Source organism: Podarcis pityusensis, assembly GCF_964106645.2.
Source record: "Podarcis pityusensis genome assembly, chromosome: 13".
Taxonomy (NCBI): Eukaryota; Metazoa; Chordata; class Lepidosauria; order Squamata; family Lacertidae; genus Podarcis; species Podarcis pityusensis.
In genome coordinates, this window is record NC_138038.1 from 11,563,484 (window position 1) to 11,583,915 (window position 20,432).

General features: G+C 43.8%; 1 protein-coding gene across 6 annotated transcripts; it reads right to left on the reverse strand.

Moving 5' to 3' along the window:
- Positions 1-73: 73 nt before the first annotated feature.
- LIMD2 (LIM domain containing 2) lies at positions 74-17,692 on the reverse strand. Of its 6 annotated transcripts, none has more exons than XM_080977167.1 (5): positions 17,611-17,692; positions 6,854-6,991; positions 4,462-4,506; positions 2,444-2,583; positions 74-1,443 (listed from the first exon to the last, which is right to left on the reverse strand). In XM_080977167.1, exons 2-5 carry the CDS (start codon positions 6,893-6,895, stop codon positions 1,284-1,286), a joined length of 387 nt encoding a protein of 128 aa, XP_080833293.1. In that variant the 5' UTR covers positions 6,896-6,991; positions 17,611-17,692; the 3' UTR covers positions 74-1,283. The 6 variants fall into 6 exon arrangements, with proteins under 6 accessions (XP_080833293.1, XP_080833291.1, XP_080833289.1 ...); XM_080977165.1 differs by lacking the exon at positions 17,611-17,692 and adding an exon at positions 17,081-17,185; XM_080977163.1 differs by lacking the exon at positions 17,611-17,692 and adding an exon at positions 16,956-17,153.
- Between the last annotated feature and the right edge of the window lie 2,740 nt (positions 17,693-20,432).

A 20,432-nucleotide genomic window follows, 5' to 3' on the forward strand; every position in this document is an offset into this window, starting at 1 on the left:
GAAATTTGCATATAATGGGATAAGTTGTAAATTTCACCCCCTCAAACTGTTTCACAGAACAACATGAAGCAAGAAAGGTTCAGAAAACTTATATTACAAAAATAAGACAGCAGACAGCGCAACTCTGGACACAACACCACGAGTTTGTGCTTCAGCTTAACCACGTACCACTGAAAAAGGCAAATATAAAAGATAGACATTGAATGCTTCCCCAGGATTTAAGGCTAAATGTTTGGGCAGAACCGAGCTGATGAAAATGAAGGTGCAAGGTTTGGAATCCCATCCAATTCCTGTTTCATGTTCAAAACTGGATCGGTATGCACATTTCAGTCATTGTTGCATTATCTCCACACTCGCCCTCTGTTTCTCCAGGATTGCTTCTCCCGCCCTGTCGTCACAATAGAAAACTAGTTGCTCTGGAAAGCAGCATGTTCTCTTTCCATGCTTTCTTAGCAGGACTATCTATGAGTGTGATCTCTGCAGCAGAAGCACACAGTCTCCCAGCAGGAAAAGAAGTACAGGCTAATCTGGGAATGTTTTAAATAAAGGGAGAGGTAGAAATGAATTCTGGCCAAATTAATATTCAGCATTTACTGTGTGCCCTGCCCCATCATAAAATTTCCTTTAAAAGCGGGATTTGTGTTTATCCAGGCAACCAGATATTTTAATAGAGCCATTCTCCTTTGCCACTCCATAACTGGATGGGATGGGATTGGATTGTAAACATAAGGTGTAGTAGGCATTAACCAAAGCCTGCTGGAAAAGTTTCTCTGGCCCAAGGTTCTATGACAAAGGAAATTGTAACCTGGCAATTTCCCCAATCTAGGCTGTTTCATGGGATCTGTAGTTGAGTTTGCAAGATGTGTGACAAGTGAGGGGAGAGTTTGCATTCCACATGGTAGTGCACAGGAGAAGGTGTGGTAAACATGGATCTCTCCTGCTCAGGAGCTTATATCACAGATGCAATCACATTAAAGAAGTCTGGAAATACAAGCCCCAGTATCTGTTGCTTCATTCATGCAACCCCTGTCCCCCACCAGCATGCTGGTGTGCCTGCTCTTACATGATTTGTTCAAGATCCTCCACTCTCACCCCTCCATGGGCACAGTGTCTGGGGTTCCCAGATACGCAGGTAGCATTGCTCCCACAACACTGGAACCATACTCTTGTTTCTGCCTGGCTTTCCCTGCTCCCAGCAACCCTTGCAAGCTCCACTGCTTTCCATCAGCTCAGTTCATCCCCATACCAGGGCTCTCAAAGTGGGGAAATTGGGGCCTGCTTCGTCATGCTGTATCGGTCCCGTTCTCCACCTCTTTCTGCAGCCAGAGTTGCTTGTGTTGCTTGCGCCCAAAGCCCTCGTCATAGTTGCCTTTGCTCTTGAATAGCTGCTGGAAGTGTGGCTTGCAGTAGAATTCCCCGTGTAGAGCTGCATAACTACCCAAACTGGAAGGAAGGGAAAGCACATGTTAAAGCCCACCTAGGAAAAAGACTGAAGAAACACAACGGAAGAGAACATAGGAGAACGAGGCACGAAGGCTAGTTTGTCCCTGCCACTGCCCCTTCTTTGTTAAAAGGCTGAGTTTACACCAGCCTTTTTGTTTTACATGGCAATCTCATCAAAATGAGAGCTCCCCATAACTCTTAAGGTTACCAGCTCTTAAAAATGTGGGCAAAATAAGTTGGTCCAAGAAAGTCACATTTGCAAGAACAGGCAACCTCAGAAGAATTTATAGAAATTGATTGAATGATGGCAAGGTTTTCATAATTTAAAAAGATTCCTTCCAATTAATCTCAAAGTGATGACTTCTGTTCTCCTAATTGTAAGACATAAAGGGTGTCTAGTTGCATAAACTTGGCATTTCGTCTACAATCCTAGATCTACATACCTGAGAGTAAACCCTACTGGACTGTATGGTACTTTTCAACAGACAGGTATGTTTAATCCCTTAATTTGCCCTAATTGCCTTGGCAGAGCAGGAAAGGAAGGAGTAGTGCCCTCTCATCCTACTCTTTAAATCTGTGTCAATATTCACAACTGCATAAAGCTGAAACAAAAAAGTGTGGTCTTATGTACGTGCCTTTCAGACCAAACCTCTCACCCTCTTCTGATCAAGGTTCAAACTTCAGGGCAGTTGTCACTGCCGAAAGAAAAACTGTCCTCTGCCTCAATCCCACATTGTGGACAGACTGCTGTGTACCTCAGTACAGAATCTGGAGAACATGAAATTTCATAAAGGAACTAAATGGGTTTCTTATTCAACATTTCTGGTTCGTCTTGTGCTTGTCCCCAGTTCCTCATTGGTTTTCTGGGGTGCGAGTAGGCCTACCATAAAGATAAGATTGGTGGGGAGAGTTTGACATGAACCCAACCACCTAGCCTCCCATCCCCAAATCTTCTTCACCTTCCCCAATAGCAAAGTTTTGCTCCCCCTGCCCTTCTCACCTGAGCTTGGTGTGGCAGTGCTTGCAACAGAAACAGCTGTTGTGGAAGACAAATTTATCAGCCACGAGGCGCTCCATGGGATAGACAGTTTTCTGGCAGGCACTGCATGTCTCCTTCACCTGGGCCTTCAAGCTGAAAGACTGAGTGACAGCAGCAAAAGCACAATGTGATCTCACAGTATATCCAAATATATAAAGAGAGTTAAAACAACTACACATTTAAAAACATCTAGAAACAACAACTGCTAAAATAAGTTTTAAATCCAATACAAATACCACCCAGGATAACAAACTCCACTTAGAAGGCTTGTTGAGAGAGGAAAGTCTTCAATCCTAACTTAAATGACAATAGAGATGATCCTTGAGTGATATATAATGGGATGGAGTTCTGCCAAACTGAAGGCTTGCTTCCAAAGTAATGTGAAGCGGACCTCCTAAGAAGATGTATCCTTTTATGTATCCTGGTTCCATGCTGTAAAGGGTTCTGTATACCAGTACTTGCCCCATTAATTTATCCCAGTAGCTAATAGGCAGCTGGTGTAATATGGTAATTTCTGCCCCATCCAGCAGCTGAGTCATCACATTTTGCACTAGCTTCTGAGTCAGCCTCAAGGACAGCCCCAATGTGGAGGGGACCAGCACAAAGACATTGGTGGTCAGGCTATCCCAGCCCAGGAATGGCTGCAGCATCTCTCACTAACCAAAGCTGGTAAGCTCTCCTAGTCAATGAGATCACCAAAGGCTCTAGCCACAGAGATGGATCCAGAGCATCCCCAGACTACGAATCTGCTCCTTCAGAGGAATATGACCCCACCCAAAGCAGGCATTTGGCCAATTATAAGCAGATAAAAAATAATGAAAAGGAGAAAAAGTCACAAAAACCTAATACATGAATGCACACTAAAAATCAAAGACAGTTCGGCTGGTTCTTTCCACCTTGTCAATTGTTTATCTATTGCTGCCACATTGCAGCTCAAACAGTATTAGAAGCTGCCTTATGCAGGGTGAGGCCATTGGTCCATCACATCAAGGCAGCAGCTCTCTAAGGTGTCCGGCAGGAGACCCACGCAGCCCTGCCTGGAGACAGTGGGGATTGAACCTGGCGCCTTCTGCATGCCTAGAGCAACAGCCCTTCCCTCTCCGTGTTATAACTGAAGTTCTGTGTTTCTGTTGAGGGGGAGGAGCTTCAAACCCAAAGTAGCTTGTGCCAGCGGAAGCTTCCTCCTGGGATCAATTTGGGAAAGAGGGATGAGCTTTAATTGGGAGTGCAGCATGCAAGGGAATGGTTAGACCTCTCCTCCCACCCCTATATGGCATGGTTTTGAGGCCAATCTCCACCAGTGGTAGCTGTATGTCAAACGCATTTACACGTTTCACATATCCTCTCTAGTTTGTCCCTGAGGGGGTGCAATTACAATCTGAGCAAGGACCAGAGGGGAAAGGCAAAGGCAGCCTCTTTCTCCATGCACCCCCCTCCCTCCCTTGAGCTGTGTTACATTCTCAGCAGACTACATAATGTGTAATTTGAGCCTGGAGCTGAATTATTTTGCTTTTGGTACTGTCGCGTGCATATGGTGTGCATCCTTTGAAGATCCATAAACAAAGTTACCCCAACAACAGGGCGCAGGAACATGAGCTACAGCGATGGAGCCGTTTGCCTTTAAAGAGAACTATGAGGTGATGGGAAAGCTTTAAAGATCCAACTGAGTCAGCAGCTGAGATAAGAACTATAAAGCAATTTATATACTAATAAGTGCCTTAGAAGCCTCCGAAAAGGATAATCAATAACAGGTTTTTTTTGCTTCTTTAAAGCAAGTTCAAAAAGAAATGCATATTCACTTAACAAGTTCCAAGGATGCTGAGGCCAGTAAAATTGTCATTTCCTACAGCAATGGTACAAGGCTGCTTCTGAAGCAAAGAGGAGTTGCAGGGGTTGTTGTGCTGTGTTTTTATTTGACTGTCCCCACACCTTCTGGGGAAACATTCATGCCCAAAGGTAAAAACTGGGGTGGTAATTACCTTGGATCTCTGCACAGTGGATGCCCCTGAGTTGCTCTTTGCCTCCTAAAGAAAAAGGAGAGGGAAAATGCAATTGATAATTATACAAAGTAGAGAGCATCATGTTATGATCTGCATTAAGAAACAATGGGGAATAGAAAGAGATCGCACAGAATCACAATTGTAAGCTTTGATACTGCAACTTTTTAAGCAGTTTTAGAATTTCATATTTATGTCCCATTTCACACTTTCTTCCTAGATCATTATGTAATGCACTGTTTGGGCAGACAACTACCATAAGCAAGTTCTCAATAACCCCCTTAAAGGGAGATTATTTCTTAGAGTTGGAACGTAACCATGCGAGTCCTGTTTAACTCACATTGATTTTCCAAAGAACACAAGAATTTAAGAACAGATAATTGCTTCCACAAACTACAATCCACAGGATTCACTGGAAGGATAAGTGAACATAAATTTTGAAAACAATAGTGTCTTCTGGCACCTTAAAGGCTGACAGTGCAATATTCTACATGTCTACTCAGAAGTAAGTCCCACTGAGTTTGAATTCAATGGGCTGACTCCCCAGTAAAAGATACAGGATTTCAGCCTGATGAATTTATTATGACATCAACTTTTGTGTAAAAACAACCACAGATCTTGAATAGTATCACTAACTGGCAAAGGAAGAAAAGTGGAGTGGGGAGGACTCCAGGGAACAGAAATGCAATTTATTGTAAGTCCAGTGCATTTCAGAAAATTCCTTTTTCAAGGGCACTGCAAGTATATGAACAGAATGAATAGGATAGTTTTAAGACATTAATAGCCATATTAAGGTAGTTTTCTGTTTCTAGGATGAATTTTAATTGTTATCATTATTTGTATCTTTTTTTTCAAATTATTTAGAAATAGAATAAATAAATACAAGAAAATATATCAAATTCACATTAAGTAAAACTTAATGTTTTCTGAAATATTTTAACATCAATAAAAATGTCAAACATGCCAAATGAAAAACAGACTCCTTAGAAAGAGAGGAACCCCACAAAAATATTGATGTAACAAAAATCAGTTTTCCTGATTAATAAAACATAAAAAACATACCCAAATATGGTGAACAGACATGAGAAAGTGAACTAATAATTTTTAACGATTCTCACATCCAAGGTATACTATTCCTATTGCAAGAAGCATCCAAAATGGAACATTACATCAACTTGAGCCAAGTGTCTATGCAGTCAAGTGCTACAAATAAAGCAGAATTCTAAAATGAAAAACTTTCACCAGGTGCAATGCTTAAGGTTAATCAACTGGAATGAAAAGAGGAAATGACCATAAAATGTAAAAAGAACAGTCTGAGGCTTAAATGAATTCAAAATATGCATAATGACCGTTCACAACAGCAGTTATCCTAGTACTGCTAACATGCCCAAATAGCTAAAAACTGCAATTTGACACTTCTGCGCATGCGCAAAGCGCGATTTAGCGCTTCTGCGCAGGCGCAGAAACCCAGAAGTAACCTGTTCCGGTACTTCCGGGTTCGGCACGGTGCATAACCCGAAATCACACAACATGAAGTTCTGTAACCCGAGGTACCACTGTAGTGAGTTCCTGTCCCAAGCAAGTGTTCATTAAGCAAGCAAGCAATGCATTGCTTGCTTAATGAATTAACGCCGCTGCTGCTGCAAATTAACGCTGCTGCTGCTGCAAATGGTCACTGTGATTGTTTTGCATACGTTTAAGTTTTAATTACATTGTCCCAGACATATAGCCCTTGCGTGGGAGTCTACAACTGCTATCTGTGAGAAACTTTCCATTTGTTCTGACGAAGTGAGAAACAGGATGCAAAGCAAGCAATCTCATTATCGTAACTTGAAGTGTTTGGAGAAATTGTTACGCAACAGTGGCTTTGTCTGCTTATATTTGTATATGGCTTTATCTGCTTATATTTGTATATGTTCACTTTGCATGTTGCTTTGTTTTGTCAATTTGTAAATCACTTTTATACCTTTTTACGGTTCTTCTGATTTTGTTTGTTTTTACTTATATCCTAGGGGCCCTTCTCCTTTGTTCTGGTTAAATATTATTTCCAACGGAAGATTACTTTCCATGCATCTGATGAAGTAAGATTCTAGTCTGTGAATGCTTATGCCATAATAATTTGCTAGACTTTAAAGTGCCATCTTTTGGGTGCTTTTGCTGCAACAGACTGGCATGTCAGTTTTATATTTGAGTAACTAAAGGTGCAGTCCCTTACACACTTACCTGGGAGTAAATCTCATGGAACTCAGGGGTACCTACTTCGAAGCAGACATGCATAGGATTGGACTGTGAGGCACGTGTTATCTCCCCTCAACCCATTCCCCAGGAAGTAGCAGCAACCTCTTCAATCTGAAATCTTGATTACAATACATACATTAGTGGAGGCTGTACTGGCTGGTCCCTTGGCTTGGAACATAACTCTACGTTTCTCCCACACAGGTCTGCAGCTTCACTCCCTTGAGTTGGCCAATTCTATCCTGCTGGTATGGCTTAAGTTGGCGCCTCACGATACCTAGGAGGGGGGGAAAACAGCTAATGCAGCCTCTTGCATTGGAACAATACTTTTGTTCCTGAGCTGCAAAACCCAGGAATCTGGTTCACCTTGACATTCCTACGAAAGCTCTGCAGTTCACACACTGCCATTTATTTATTTTCCAAGTTTTAATGCATTTTGTCTGAAATAGAGCAATAGAATACATAAAGCAGAGTCATCAGTATCTATGCAAACATATGAGCATTCAAATACATATCTATCAATATGTAAGTAATCTAATTTTAGTTCATTCATTAATAAATTACTCCTACAAAAACATATCATAAAATAGTAACCATCCAAACATGAGCAGTAAAATTTCCTAAACTGAATTATCACGCCTACTAATGAGCAAAGTTGGATGGTATCCTGTACTTCATTATTCAAAAACAGCATTTCCCAAAATCCCATTTCTATGCCTTCGACCACATAAATGGAACAGAGCTCCTCTCTGTCTCCTCATTTTGTTAAGCCTCTTCCCTTTCCAGTAAAACTGTTGCTGAAGCATCCTACCTAGTTTCACTTTGCCTGCATCTTACTTGCCACTTGACTCTCTACTATTGACTGGTCCATCACAGGTACATGTAAGGTACATATACTGTCATACCTGATGACACTCCAGTCTTCACAAGCAGATTATCAAGGCCTCCTTTCTTTGCCACCTGGGTCCTCACAATATAGCACTGTTCTGCAAGACTTTCAGGCTGCTTGAGAAATCCGATTCATTTCCGCTCCCTTCTGTGGTTGGCTTGTTGTTTCCTGCTCTCTCTGCTGAGCCGCATGGCTCAAACATCACACAATCAGTCATGACAAGATCAAAGGTCTCAGGGTTAGACACCAGATGGGCAAAAGAGAGGCCAAACCAAAGTCCCCTGCATTTCGCCAATCAAGTAAGGTCCAGAGCAAAAGAGGCTCATAACAAGGCCAGTAGCTACTGCCACCACAATTAAAGCTTTAAGCATTAGCGACAGACCACCATGTACAGCTGTACCTCTACTTACGTATCCCTCTGGATACGGAATCTTTGAGTTGCAGCCATGCACCGCGCGCACATGCGCAGAAGCGCTCAATCGCACCGCATGCATGTGCAGAAGTGTTCAAGCGCACTGTGCATGTGCGCAGAAGCACGCCTCCATTTACGTAAATTTTGGGGTGCAAACGGGGACCCCCAGAACGAATTAAGTTTGTATCTGGAGGGTCCACTGTACTATAATTTAGAAAGGATAGAGGCAGTACTAGGACTGTGTCAGAGGACCAATCCCTATTCAAAATGAAGGATGCAAACTTTCAAGTTACACCAACCCTCTCTGTTAAGAACTTCCATTTTTTCTCAAACAGACATATCCAAAACCTTCCTCTCCGCACAGCTGTTCCATTCTCACACGTGTGCCGCATTAGCTTATCTTTCACACATCCTAGCATCTCCACATATGGCAGCATATCCTCTTAAATATTGTAGAGATGCAAAAAAGCAAGAAAACATTGGAAGAGGAGGTGGAGTAATTGGTGAAATGTTTCAGACAAGCATTTATTTAGATCCTATATTTAATTTGTTGAATTGTGTTAAGAAAAACATTTCTGCTGACAAGCAAGAACCAGTATTATATATTCTAACTGTCTTCGCTAAATCTTGGTAAAAGACGACTGAAAAGAACACATTTATGGCCATACATAACAGAGTTTTTATTTTTATGTTGCTTTTCCACAGCTCAAACCATGCTCAAGGCAGCTTGCAACATGAAAAAACACACTTTGCAACATAACAAAAGTAGTCATAAACAATAAATAAAACATTAAAACACACACAACCAAACTGAAGTATTTCCACATAAATCACAAGATCTAAAATATACAAAACAACAGCTACACCTCCCCCCAAAAATAACTATCTCTCTATAAATATTCTTATTGTATAGCTCTCAAACTGTCCTCTGACTGTCCCTGCAATACAGTGGTACCTCAGGTTAAGTACTTAATTCGTTCCAGAGGTCCGTACTTAACCTGAAACTGTTCTTAACCTGAAGACCACTTTAGCTAATGGGGCCTCCTATTTCCTACCTAATGGGACCCACTATTTCTGGCTTAGCGGAGTCTGTAACCTGAAGTGTATGTAACCCGAGGTACCACTGTACACAGATGCTTCTCTTCCACACGATTAAATACCCCTGACACTTCTGGGATTTCCTCTTATTGCATAGTCAGAATAACCTGCTGGGGGGTGGAATCCAAGGGTATCAGCAGGGAGCATGCAGAGATGCTGATAAGAAGCCCAAGGGCAGCAATGGTCGCTCTAGGAGTGACTGACCAGGAGAAAGAGGCAGTCCACCCGGGCAGAGGAGGTGGTGGAGGCAGGCAGGCGAACCGAGCCTGAGTAAGTTCTGGGCGAGCGCCTTCTCAGGTTCTGTCTGCCTGCGCCTTTGCCATCTGCAAGCAATTTGAGCTGGTAATACATTGCAGCTCCCCAGCTGCCCCCAGCACAGCACAGCACAGGTAGGCAGTCGGATGGGAGTGAAGTGTGCTGTGCTGTCAGCAGCTGGGGAGCCAGCCACGATATATTGCCAGCTCAAGAAGTCTGAAACCTGTATCACAATCTGATCATCACACTGGTTTCAGACAATTTATCAAAATATTGCCCAGCTATAGACATGGCATACAATCTATTGTATTCTTACAGAGATTCTGACAGCTTCAACAATATAATTCCCTATTTGGTTTCCTATATGATATATACAGTATCAACAAAAAAAATCTACTGAAGATGTACTTAAGGCCTGCAAGAATTTGGAAAAATCATTGCTACACAATGTAAACGAAGATATTAATGCTGAAGATCTGTGCTGTGAACTTATAGCAATAGCTCAAAGACTTCCACAAGAAGTATTTCTTTTCATATTACAACAAAAACTCCTGGATAATTTGTCTAACGTTTCTGTTGTTCTAAGGACCCTTCTCACACTTCCAGTGTCGGTGGCAAGTGTTGTACAGTGGTACCTCGGTTTACGTACGTAATCCGTTCCTGAAGTCCGTTCTTAAACCGAATCTGTTCTTAAACCAAGGTGCACTTTCCCTAATGAGGCCTCCCACCACCAGTGCCCTTTCACCGTTCGCTTTTCATTTGTAGACCAAGGTAAAGTTTGAAAACCGGAACACTACTTCCGGTTTTGTGGAGTTCGTAAACCAAATCGTTCGAAAACAGGACTGTTCTTAAACTGAGGTACCACTGTACACTGTTTCTCAAAGCTCAAACTTATATCAATTGAACATGCCCAAGCATCAGCACTTGACCTGAAGGAACTGGTGACAAAATCTTCAAAGGAAAAGTCATGCAAAGTGAGATTCTGATGTGTTTGAAACTGAAACTTCAAAGAGACTTAACTTTTAATGTCACAATTCACAAGGTTATTCACAATGATGTGTGCGAAAATATTTTCTTTTCTATTTAAGATAATCAAAGGTTGTTGTTATTACTAATTCTTGCAATTTAAAATAAATGTAGCAGTTTCAAGTTTTGTGCTTTTCATTTTTTCTACAATACATCTGTTTTTGAAAATTTAAGTTAGCATGGGGGGCGGGGGAGGTGCAAGTAGTAAGCCTTGCCTGGGGCACAAAATAACCTGGTGCAACTACTGCTTATAGCCCATTAACTGTTAGCTTAAAAGAAAGAACGCGTTCCCCCTCCGGTTCATGCAAGGGTGATAGCAATCAAAGGCAACCACATGCTGTTCAACATTCTTAATTCTTATGAAACAAAAGACATACCTGCTATTCAGGTCAAGTTTTCCATAACTAATTTTCTGTTGCACTTCACTTTCATAGAGTCTGCTTATCCTTTTTAACACAAGGGGTTTATTACAAGTAAACGCTTCTGAACGTTTACTGTTCTTTTCCAGGTTACCGGTATAGATTTCTTATATAAATATTTAACCATTAATAGGCACTAGAGTTCAAATCCTGCATGACAGTAACAGTTCTGTGTATAAAGGAGTATATGGGGCAAAGGGATACGCCTGGTTTACCTCTCTACAGCCTGCTCCCTAACAGTGCAAGAAGAGTCTAGCTGAAAAAGGTCCCTAGGACAGAGGTTCTGCGGAGAGTTAAGTAGCAGTTAGAGGATTGCACCTCACTCTTCAGTCCTTTTGGCTCCTTTTGTTCTTCAAAACAAACTCTCCACTTTATACATGATTGGTGCAGACCTTAAGAACTAACTGGAAATGAGGTTTGGGTTTAAGGCAAGTGTGAGGAACCTGCGATCTTCCAGGTGTTGTTGGACTCCCACTACCCCTGAATATTAGCCATGCTGGCTGGGTCTAGGAAAATAGGAACCTGTCTTATACTGAGTCAAACTATTGACTCACAATTTTCTTCTCTGACTGGTAGTGGCTCTCCAAGTTTTCAGACAAGGGTGTCTCCCAGCCATGCCTGGAGATACTGAGAACTAAACTGAGACCATCTGTATGTAAAGCATATGCTCTTCCACTAGGACACAGCTCTTCCATTCTTAAACAGAATTAGACTCCAACAAGACCTAGGGAACCACAACTTAACCATCCCTAGTTTAAGACTGTATTGCAGTTTGGGTCCTAAAGACACATAGGCATTTAGTCTTGGTAACCATGTTATAAAGCAACTGGATACAAGAATATAATACTGATTTAGATAAGATGCACTCAAGTTTCTTGAGACGTATCCTGGGGCTCCAAGTTCAATCAAGTATGAGACGATGTGTGTATAACTAAGTATACACACAAAGGAATACTGGGTGTGGGCTAGCAATATATTTATCGTAATATTCAAATCAGATTAAGGAACATTGGAAAACAATACATTGAGTCAGCTGTAAATAAAATTTGCTCCCCCAAGTTTTATGGTTTAAATGCAATGGATAACAGGGTCACTTATATTTCAAAATTAATAATTCCAGTCCAATGCAGGGCCTCTATGTTAGCCCAACTGAACGTTTTCCCCTCAGCTTTTGTCATGGGCAGGTATTTAAACATCCCCAGAAATGATAGACATTGCGGATGTTTTTGAATGTGCCAGACACAGTAAAACATTATTTTCTACCGTCCATTGTACAACCAGCTACGCAAACATGTACTATCCCCATTTTTGGGGTAGTCTAACATCACGGCACAATGAAAGTATCAGATTCTATCTGTCTGACATTAACCCGGAAGTAATTGCAAGGGTGGCTAAGTTTTTATCAATAAATAGTATCTCTCAGAGTGGTGAATGGCACTATGTAATAGGAGATGCTCCAACGAAAATCCTCGTTATTACATATTTTTATATGGCTGCTTATTTGTATATATTTTAACATTTTATATATGGATGTTTTATGATGGCCTATATTTGTAATGCCTAATAAAGGTTTGGTGAAGAAAGTAAGTTATAAAACAACAAAGAGTCCCGTGGAAGCTTAAAGACTTGACACATTTATTATGGCATTATCAGTGTTAGAAACTGAGATTTGAAAGCTAGGAGCTTAAACCTAGGTTATGGGCGCTACAACAGAATGTCTAGGAGCATTTTTTTTATAACAAGAACACAAAGCTGAAAATGAATGAATTGTAGCTAAAATATTATGTTCATTTTTCACATGGTTTAGTCCTTCCTCTGCCCACGCCCCTAATATTCTTCAGAAAGTAGCCGGAAGTGGGGAGGCAGAAAAAGGTCCTCCTTTCCTTCCACTCCGCAGTTTTAATCTGAAATCTTGGGTGCAGTACTGTACCCAGAGCTCAGAAACTGCTTGTGCTAATAAAATTCCCTGTCGCAAAATGCGCCTAGAACAATGTGAATTTTGAACACAGGGCATTATCTTTTGTGAACTACAGTCCATTTCATCAAATGCATGACATGTTATTCGGAGTGTGTGTCTGTGAATAGGGTGGAGGGAGATGTTTTCAGTGAGGTCAGAAAGAAATGTGGAAAATTACAGAGGATTATAACTGCATTCTTAGCAGTGCCATTAAAAAAAAAACAACTGTTGTGTTGATAACACAGATACCCTGCCATTGGTAAGCCAATTAACCCACACAGAATCCTAGAATCGTAGACTTTTAAGGTACCCCAAGGGTCATCTAGTCCAGCCCCAGTACTGTATAATAAAAATCTGTTGCATCAGTTTAGTCCATGTGAAAGCATGTAACCTCTTGATGAAATATAATTCAACAGCTTCCCTTTGATGTTCCATTATGGCCACTTGGAGGTCCATTGCAGTGTCCTGTCAAGTTGAAATGTTTCCTCCCTGACTCAACTTAAGAAAGTGAACTGTAATTGCTTCAGGTCCAAATGGCACCTAGAAACCCAAAGGCAAAGTTGCTCTCGGAAAGACATGCCACTTAATAAGTCTCAAAGTGTAGCCATTTGTAAGTAAGACACAACTATTGTGTCTGAGAGCTACTGGGAAAGCCGCAAAGTTTGATTAAGTGACACAGCTAGACTGGGATTTGCTCAATAATTAGTATACTAACTCACCAACTACTGAGCTACAGTAGCAAGACCCAAACACATTCAACTAAATGGATTTCGTTCCAAGCAAGGTGTACAAAATGAATAGTTTGAGGGCAAGGGAAGATGGGACTATTTGCCACATAAAGAGAACAGAAGAAAGCATTTCATTATGTACTTAAAAGGAAACAAGATGTTGCTACACATCCTCCTTTCTGGCAGAGGAAAGGGTGTGCTGGAGAGAGAAGAAACCATGCATGCAAAGAGGATCAGAAACCAAGAAGGCTCTGCTTTCTTAAGAACTGCCCTGCTATCGGTAAACTAGTTTAGCATTTTGTTCCCAAAGTAGCCAGCCAGTTGCCTATGGAATCCCACAAACAGGGCATGAAGGTGATGGAGATACCTGCTGTTTGTCCCCAGCATCTAGTATGCTGAGATGTACTATGCTCTATGAGGGATGAGGCACGTGTGACCTTCCAGATGTTCTTTGACTCTAGTTCCCAGACAACGTGGTCCAGAATGAGTGGAAATGTAGTTCAACAAACAACTGGAGAGCCACGGGTTTCCCATTCCTGCAGTAGGCTATCACGACTAATAATTCCATCCATTCTGTAAACAGGGTGATAGCTATTGATAAACCAAACCTCCTTCACCACAGCTTTATCAAAACAGTTTCACAAGCCAGCATGGTGACAAGATAGCCACCGATAGATTCAGCAAACGTTGCAGAGAAATGCTGGTCAATTTCCAAAACTCTTTAAGAAACCATTCTCGGCGTCTGCAATGCAAGTGTTCCACGTTGCACATTATCTAGACAAAGATGATAGTTTCATTAAGTATGGGCAGAGTGCTCTCTGACCATAGTCATTGCTCACAGTCTGCCTATATTTTTGGAGAGCTTTTTAAGAGATCTGTGTCTTTTAGAACATACAGTCGTACCTCTGTTCCACTTCCAAAACATTGGGAAACCAAGGCGCAGCTTCCGATTGGCTGAAGGAAGCTCCTGCAGCCAACTGCAAGCTGCATAAGCCGAGTCGGATGTTCAGGTTCCAAAGAACGTTCACAAACCGGAACACTCACATCTGGGTTTCCAGCGTTCGGGAGCCAAAACGTTCGACTTGCAAGGCGTTTGGGATCCAAGGTACGACTGTGTAAGGATGGCTCCCTGTTGGTGCATAAGGTAAAGGTAAAGGGACCCCTGACCATTAGGTCCAGTCGTGGCCAACTCTGGGGTTGCGGCGCTCATCTCGCTTTATTGGCCGAGGGAGCCGGTTCCGGGTCATGTGGCCAGCATGACTAAGCCGCTTCTGGCGAACCAGAGCAGCAAATGGAAACGCCGTTTACCTTCCCGCCGGAGCGGTACCTATTTATCTACTTGCACTTTGATGTGCTTTCGAACTGCTAGATTGGCAGGAGCTGGGACCGAGCAACGGGAGCTCACCCCGTCACGGGGATTCAAACCGCCGACCTTCTGATCGGCAAGTCCTAGGCTCTGTGGTTTAACCCGCATAGCAGCACTCAAAAGAAAGAGTTGGATACCAAGATAGCTGCAGCCCAACCCTTCGACATCAAAATAGTATTTCTGACAGGTACCTGTCCAACCTTGTGTTAAACCCTCCAAGGAAGAAGATCTTGCTACCTCCTTGTCTATGCAGTTTCTTACACTACATTTTTTTCTATTACTGAACCAAGATCAAAGCCACTTCTTCTTGCCTGTAGTTAGGCTGCAAACTTAAATATTTGGAAACTGTTAGCATATTGTTTTTGTCAGTTTTTCTGTATATTCTACTCTTTCAGCCTCTCCTCGTCATATCTGCCCTTTAAAATCAAATTGTGTTACAGCTTTTTCTGACCTGCAATATCCAGAACTGAACACTCCAAATAAGGTCTTGCCAGGACTCATTCCTCAACTCTTAGAACGGTTTACCATGTTGATAGAAGCTTCAAAACATGTCCAAGTGTATTTGCAAATTGCATTCCACTTTCCAGCTGAAATCCTCAAAGCTGCCCACAACATTCATAAAATCTAAGTCAGGCTTCCTCAACCTCAGCCCTCCAGATGTTTTTGGCCTACAACTCCCATGATCCCTAGCTAGCAGGACCAGTGGTCAGGGATTATGGGAATTGTAGTCTCAAAACATCTGGAGGGCCGAGGCTGAGGAAGCCTGATCTAAGTCAATTGTGAAATTAGGATACCATCCCTGAGTTACTCCCCCTCTGATCAGTTTGTGTTCAATCTCTGTTTTACAGAAGCAAAAAAGCAATTCTTGGAGGAGTTTGTGCACTAAAATTCATCCAATCTGGTGCTAGTGGTCTTCACCACCCAGGTTCCATCATGCACTTGCAAATAAGTTACAGCTTTGTATATTTGTGCCTTTAAAAATGGGTGTGAGACAGTCCTAATTAATTCAACTTTTGAACCAGCTTCCACCGCTGGAGCATGTGATGATAAAGAACCACGCTCCTCTTTGCATATACAAATGTGTCTTCCTCCTCTCGCTCAAAATTCACCAGACAGCGGCTCCAGGAGCTACTTCCTCAAGCAATATGGAAAACAGAAACAGAAGGAGCACTGCTGATGCTGCGTCTGTAGCGAGCATCAAAGACCGAAGGTCAAAGGCTAAACCCACCCAAAGAAGACCAGTGGTTTCTCTCCGAATCATTTGCCCTGCTCCCTTTATCTTCGACGCCTCCATCCTCTCCTTGCACTGGGCAGTTTCCAAGGACATGGGGTGTGCAAATCCCCGGGATCCCAGGTGCAGCTCCCAGCACCTTCCTGTGGCACTCAGCGCACAGAGAGACACAGCAGGGATGTCCCCCAAAACGCCATCTCTTTGCGTTCAAGCGCAGAGGAGCCACCTCCCCATCTTTTGCAAGGGGGAGGCAAAACACCCCACCCTACCTGCATACACACCCCATCTCAGGGGTGCCAACTTGGGGGGGGGGGACCAGGTAAGCCCCACCCCGCATCATCAATCCCATGACGTAGCACACCCATTCCATTTGGATGGGAATTCCCCCTCAACTTTTTTTTTGGGGGGGGGAACCCCCTCGAATATTTTATTGAGGTGGCCGAAGGTGGACCTCATTCCCTAGGAGCTGGCTCATCCTCACCCCAGAAATAACAGTTATATTATGGGCAGGCGGTCCTCTCCCACGAAAAGCCCCCTCCAAACGAGGCTGGGCAGGGCCGGCCCTGCCGTGAGGCAGGAGTGAGGCGGCGGCCAACGTCCCTTCATCTCGTTGAAACCGTTGAGATTTTCCCACAGAATGGAAGAATTGCCTGTGGTGGGGAGGGGTGCTTTGTTTCCCTCCCCCCTTCCCTTTGAGGTGCCGAAATGGGCGCTGGCTTCGGGGAGAGAAGAGAAGGGCGCCCTTTGGCCGCTCCGCCTCAGGCGGCCAAAGCTCTCGGTCGGCCCGCCGACCCCGGAGGAGCGGCCTCCGCCCGCCGTGAGGGGGGAAAGACGAGGGACTCACGGACTCACTCACCCACCCAGGGGCTCCCCGAGGAGGAGCTTCTCTCTCTCTCTCGGCCGCCGAGGAGGAGGAGGAAGGTAGGCGCAGCGCGGCCCAAGCCGGGTACGGGTGTCCGTGTGAATGCGCGCGCGCGTGTCTTGCCTGTGGCGGCTTCCCCTCAAGAGGTCTCCGGCGCACAAAGCGCGGCGCTCCTCCTCCTCTCGGCGTCTCCTTTGTGCTCCGCGTGCGCGCGCAGCAGCGAAACCCCCCCCCCCTCCTCACTTTCTCCGCCCCCGACGCCCACCCCCCTTTCATCTCCCTTCTTGCCGCCGCCTCCATCAACGCGGGGGGGGGGTTGGGGTGGTTGGAGGGGGGGCTGCTGCTCTTGCTCTGTGGGGTAGGACTAGCCATGGGGAGGGGGAGCAAAGTCTCTCCCCCCCTCTATGGGGACAAAAGGTGGCCCCCGCCCCCCAACACGAAGAGAAGGTCTGTCTCCCTCCCACCCACACTGCATCAGTGGGGTGGCTGGGTGCCTGCAAGCAAACCGTTCTATTGGGGGGTTGCAATATATATATAGGGTGACAGGCGGGGTGATCTTTTTGCAAAGCGCCTCCCGCGCCGTCAAGGTGCGCGAGGCGGCGCGCGCAAATTGAAACGCCCAGCGAAAGAATAGCAAGCCATAATGAGATTACCCTGCGTCTAGACGCGCGGATGCTCCCGCTCCTCTCTCTAGCCCACAGATGCCCCTTTGCAACAGATTTCTCTCCACCGCTGGGTGCGGAGTGTGGCCATCGCGACACCCAGCGGCGATTCCGTTGTTCCATGTGCGAATAAGCCTAAGTCCTAAGCATTTATTTAGTCAACTTTCTGGGTGAGACTGAATTCTCCATGTTTTTCGAAAAGGCAGGAAATGTTGGCTTTTTGCATATTCGTCTCACTTATAAACTGAACTGATATGCAATGGATTTTTATTATGCTAGGGTTGGACTAGATGAACCTCGGGAGCCCTTGCAACTCTGCAAGGCAATAATAACAATAAAATTAATAATAATACTAATAATATATCCCACCCAGCTGGCTGAGTTTCCCTAGCCACTCTAGCTGGCTTACAGCATATATAAAAACACAACAAAACATCAAACATTAAAAAACAGAATATCCCATACAGGCAACAAACCAACCAATAAATCAATAGAAACCAAAAATAATGACGAGCTATGGTTTTCCCAGTAGTGATGTATGGAAGTGAGAGCTGGACCATAAAGAAGGCTGATTGCCAAAGAATGGATGCTTTTGAATTATGGTGCTGGAGGAGACTCTTGAGAGTCCCATGGACTGCAAGAAGATCAAACCTCTCCATTCTTAAGGAAATCAGCCCTGAGTGCTCACTGGAAGGACAGATCCTGAAGCTGAGGCTCCAAGACTTTGGCCACCTCATGAGAAGAGAAGACTCCCTGGAAAAGACCCTGATGTTGGGAAAGATGGAGGGCACAAGGAGAAGGGGACAACAGAGGATGAGATGGTTGGGCAGTGTTCTCGAAGCTACCAGCATGAGTTTGACCAAACTGCGGGAGGCAGTGGAAAACAGGAGTGCCTGGTGTGCTCTGGTCCATGGGTCACAAAGAGTCGGACACGACTAAATGACTAAACAACAAATGATAACAACAACAAGCAGCTAACACTTATATCCAAATTAAAATAACCGCCAACCCCAACCAAACATTTAAACAACCCCCACCCAACAAAAACAAAACACAGGAACCAAAATTAGAACCATTTAAAACATTGTAAAACTTTTTAGCCAGTTGCCCCAACCAGCAATGTCCCTCCAGCTTCCCAGAAGCCTCTTTTAGCTGTTCAAGGTGAGTCTGGGCCCGCCCTCTAGGCCAGGTGGAAATGGGCCTTGCAGCAGGGAGAAGAGTCTTCATTCTGGTCCTCACGGCAGCAGCTGTGGGCATCAAAAGCCCTGAAACGGTACATATTGAGGTCACACTTTAGAACTGTCTGGATTGTTCCCAAGGGCAGCTGTGACTATTTATCACCATCCCGTTAAAAACACACCTTTTAAAAGTCACTATTATTGTGCAGTGCAAATGGAAATTTTGCATGTTGTCGCCTTCAACGATTGGAGAGCATCGGAGGAGAAATCTGCAAGACTTCCAAATATCTCTGAACTGCAAGAGAATAATAGAGAAGGCAGGCTCATTAAATACCATCATCATTACTGTATTTATTTAGTGACATCACTGATCATGGCACTTTGCAGAGGACAAAAGGGCAGATCCCTGCCCTGAGGAGCTTACAATCATTATAAGTCATGGGAGGAAAGGGGTGGGTGGGTGTGTCACAATTCATAGGAAAGTATTTGTGGATGTTTCCGTTTAAATTGTGTAGCCTTAGATATTGGCTGAAGTTACAATAAGGCATGGAAACAATATCACATGGAACAAGGCTGCAGTCCAGTTGTGATGTTGTTGAGCTGTTCTACTGTGCTTTTTTTCTGGGGTGACACAGGGGTACGCATACCCCTAAACATATTTTGAATCTAAGTTTGGCCTCATTGAGGGGCAGTATTTCAATATGAGTAGGAAAATGAGAGTACCCCTAAACATTTTTTTAGAAAAAATGCACTGGCTGATGGGATATAATATCCACTAACATGCAAAATATTTAGAGCAATTTCGCAAACAGGACACCTTGAGTTTTCTCTTGCAGGAACCCAACACCCCTTGCTTTCTTCCCCTTGGGTTAGTAACAAACGGATATAGTTACTACCGCTGCATACTTTCATTGGCATAATCAGTTGCAACTTTTAATTTATTTATGAACAGAAGCAAAGATGAATAAGGGGAACAGTGAGTTAGCTGTGGCACACAGATTTAGGCTATTATTGTGTTCTAGTATAGTACCAGGGACGCGGATGGCGCTGTGGGTTAAACCACAGAGCCTAGGACTTGCCAGTCAGAAGGTTGGCGGTTCGAATCCCCGTGATGGGGTGAGCTCCCGTTGCTCGGTCCCTGCTCCTGCCAACCTAGCAGTTCGAAAGCACATCAAAGTGCAAGTAGATAAATAGGTACCACTCTGGCGGGAAGGTAAATGGCGTTTCCGTGCACTGCTCTGGTTCGCCAGAAGCGGCTTTGTCATGCTGGCCACATGACCCGGAAACTGTATGCTGACTCCCTCGGCCAATAAAGCAAGATGAGTGCCGCAACCCCAGAGTTGCCTGCGCCTGGACCTAACGGTCAGGGGTCTCTTTACCTTTACCATAGTACCATAACAGGGTGTGTGTTTTTTAAAGATGGCCTTCTGACACTGCATGTAAATCTTTGTTTATTTAATTTATGTTATCTAAAGCTTCCATCAGTATCACAAAAAGCTATGTTGAGGTTTTAGTATTGTGCAGATTTATTTAAATTCAGTTCAGTTCACTAATTTCCTTCCACTTTACCATGCAGTTCTGTCAGGGAGTTAACCTGCATCAGAACAGGATTACGACAGCAGGGCAATCCTATTC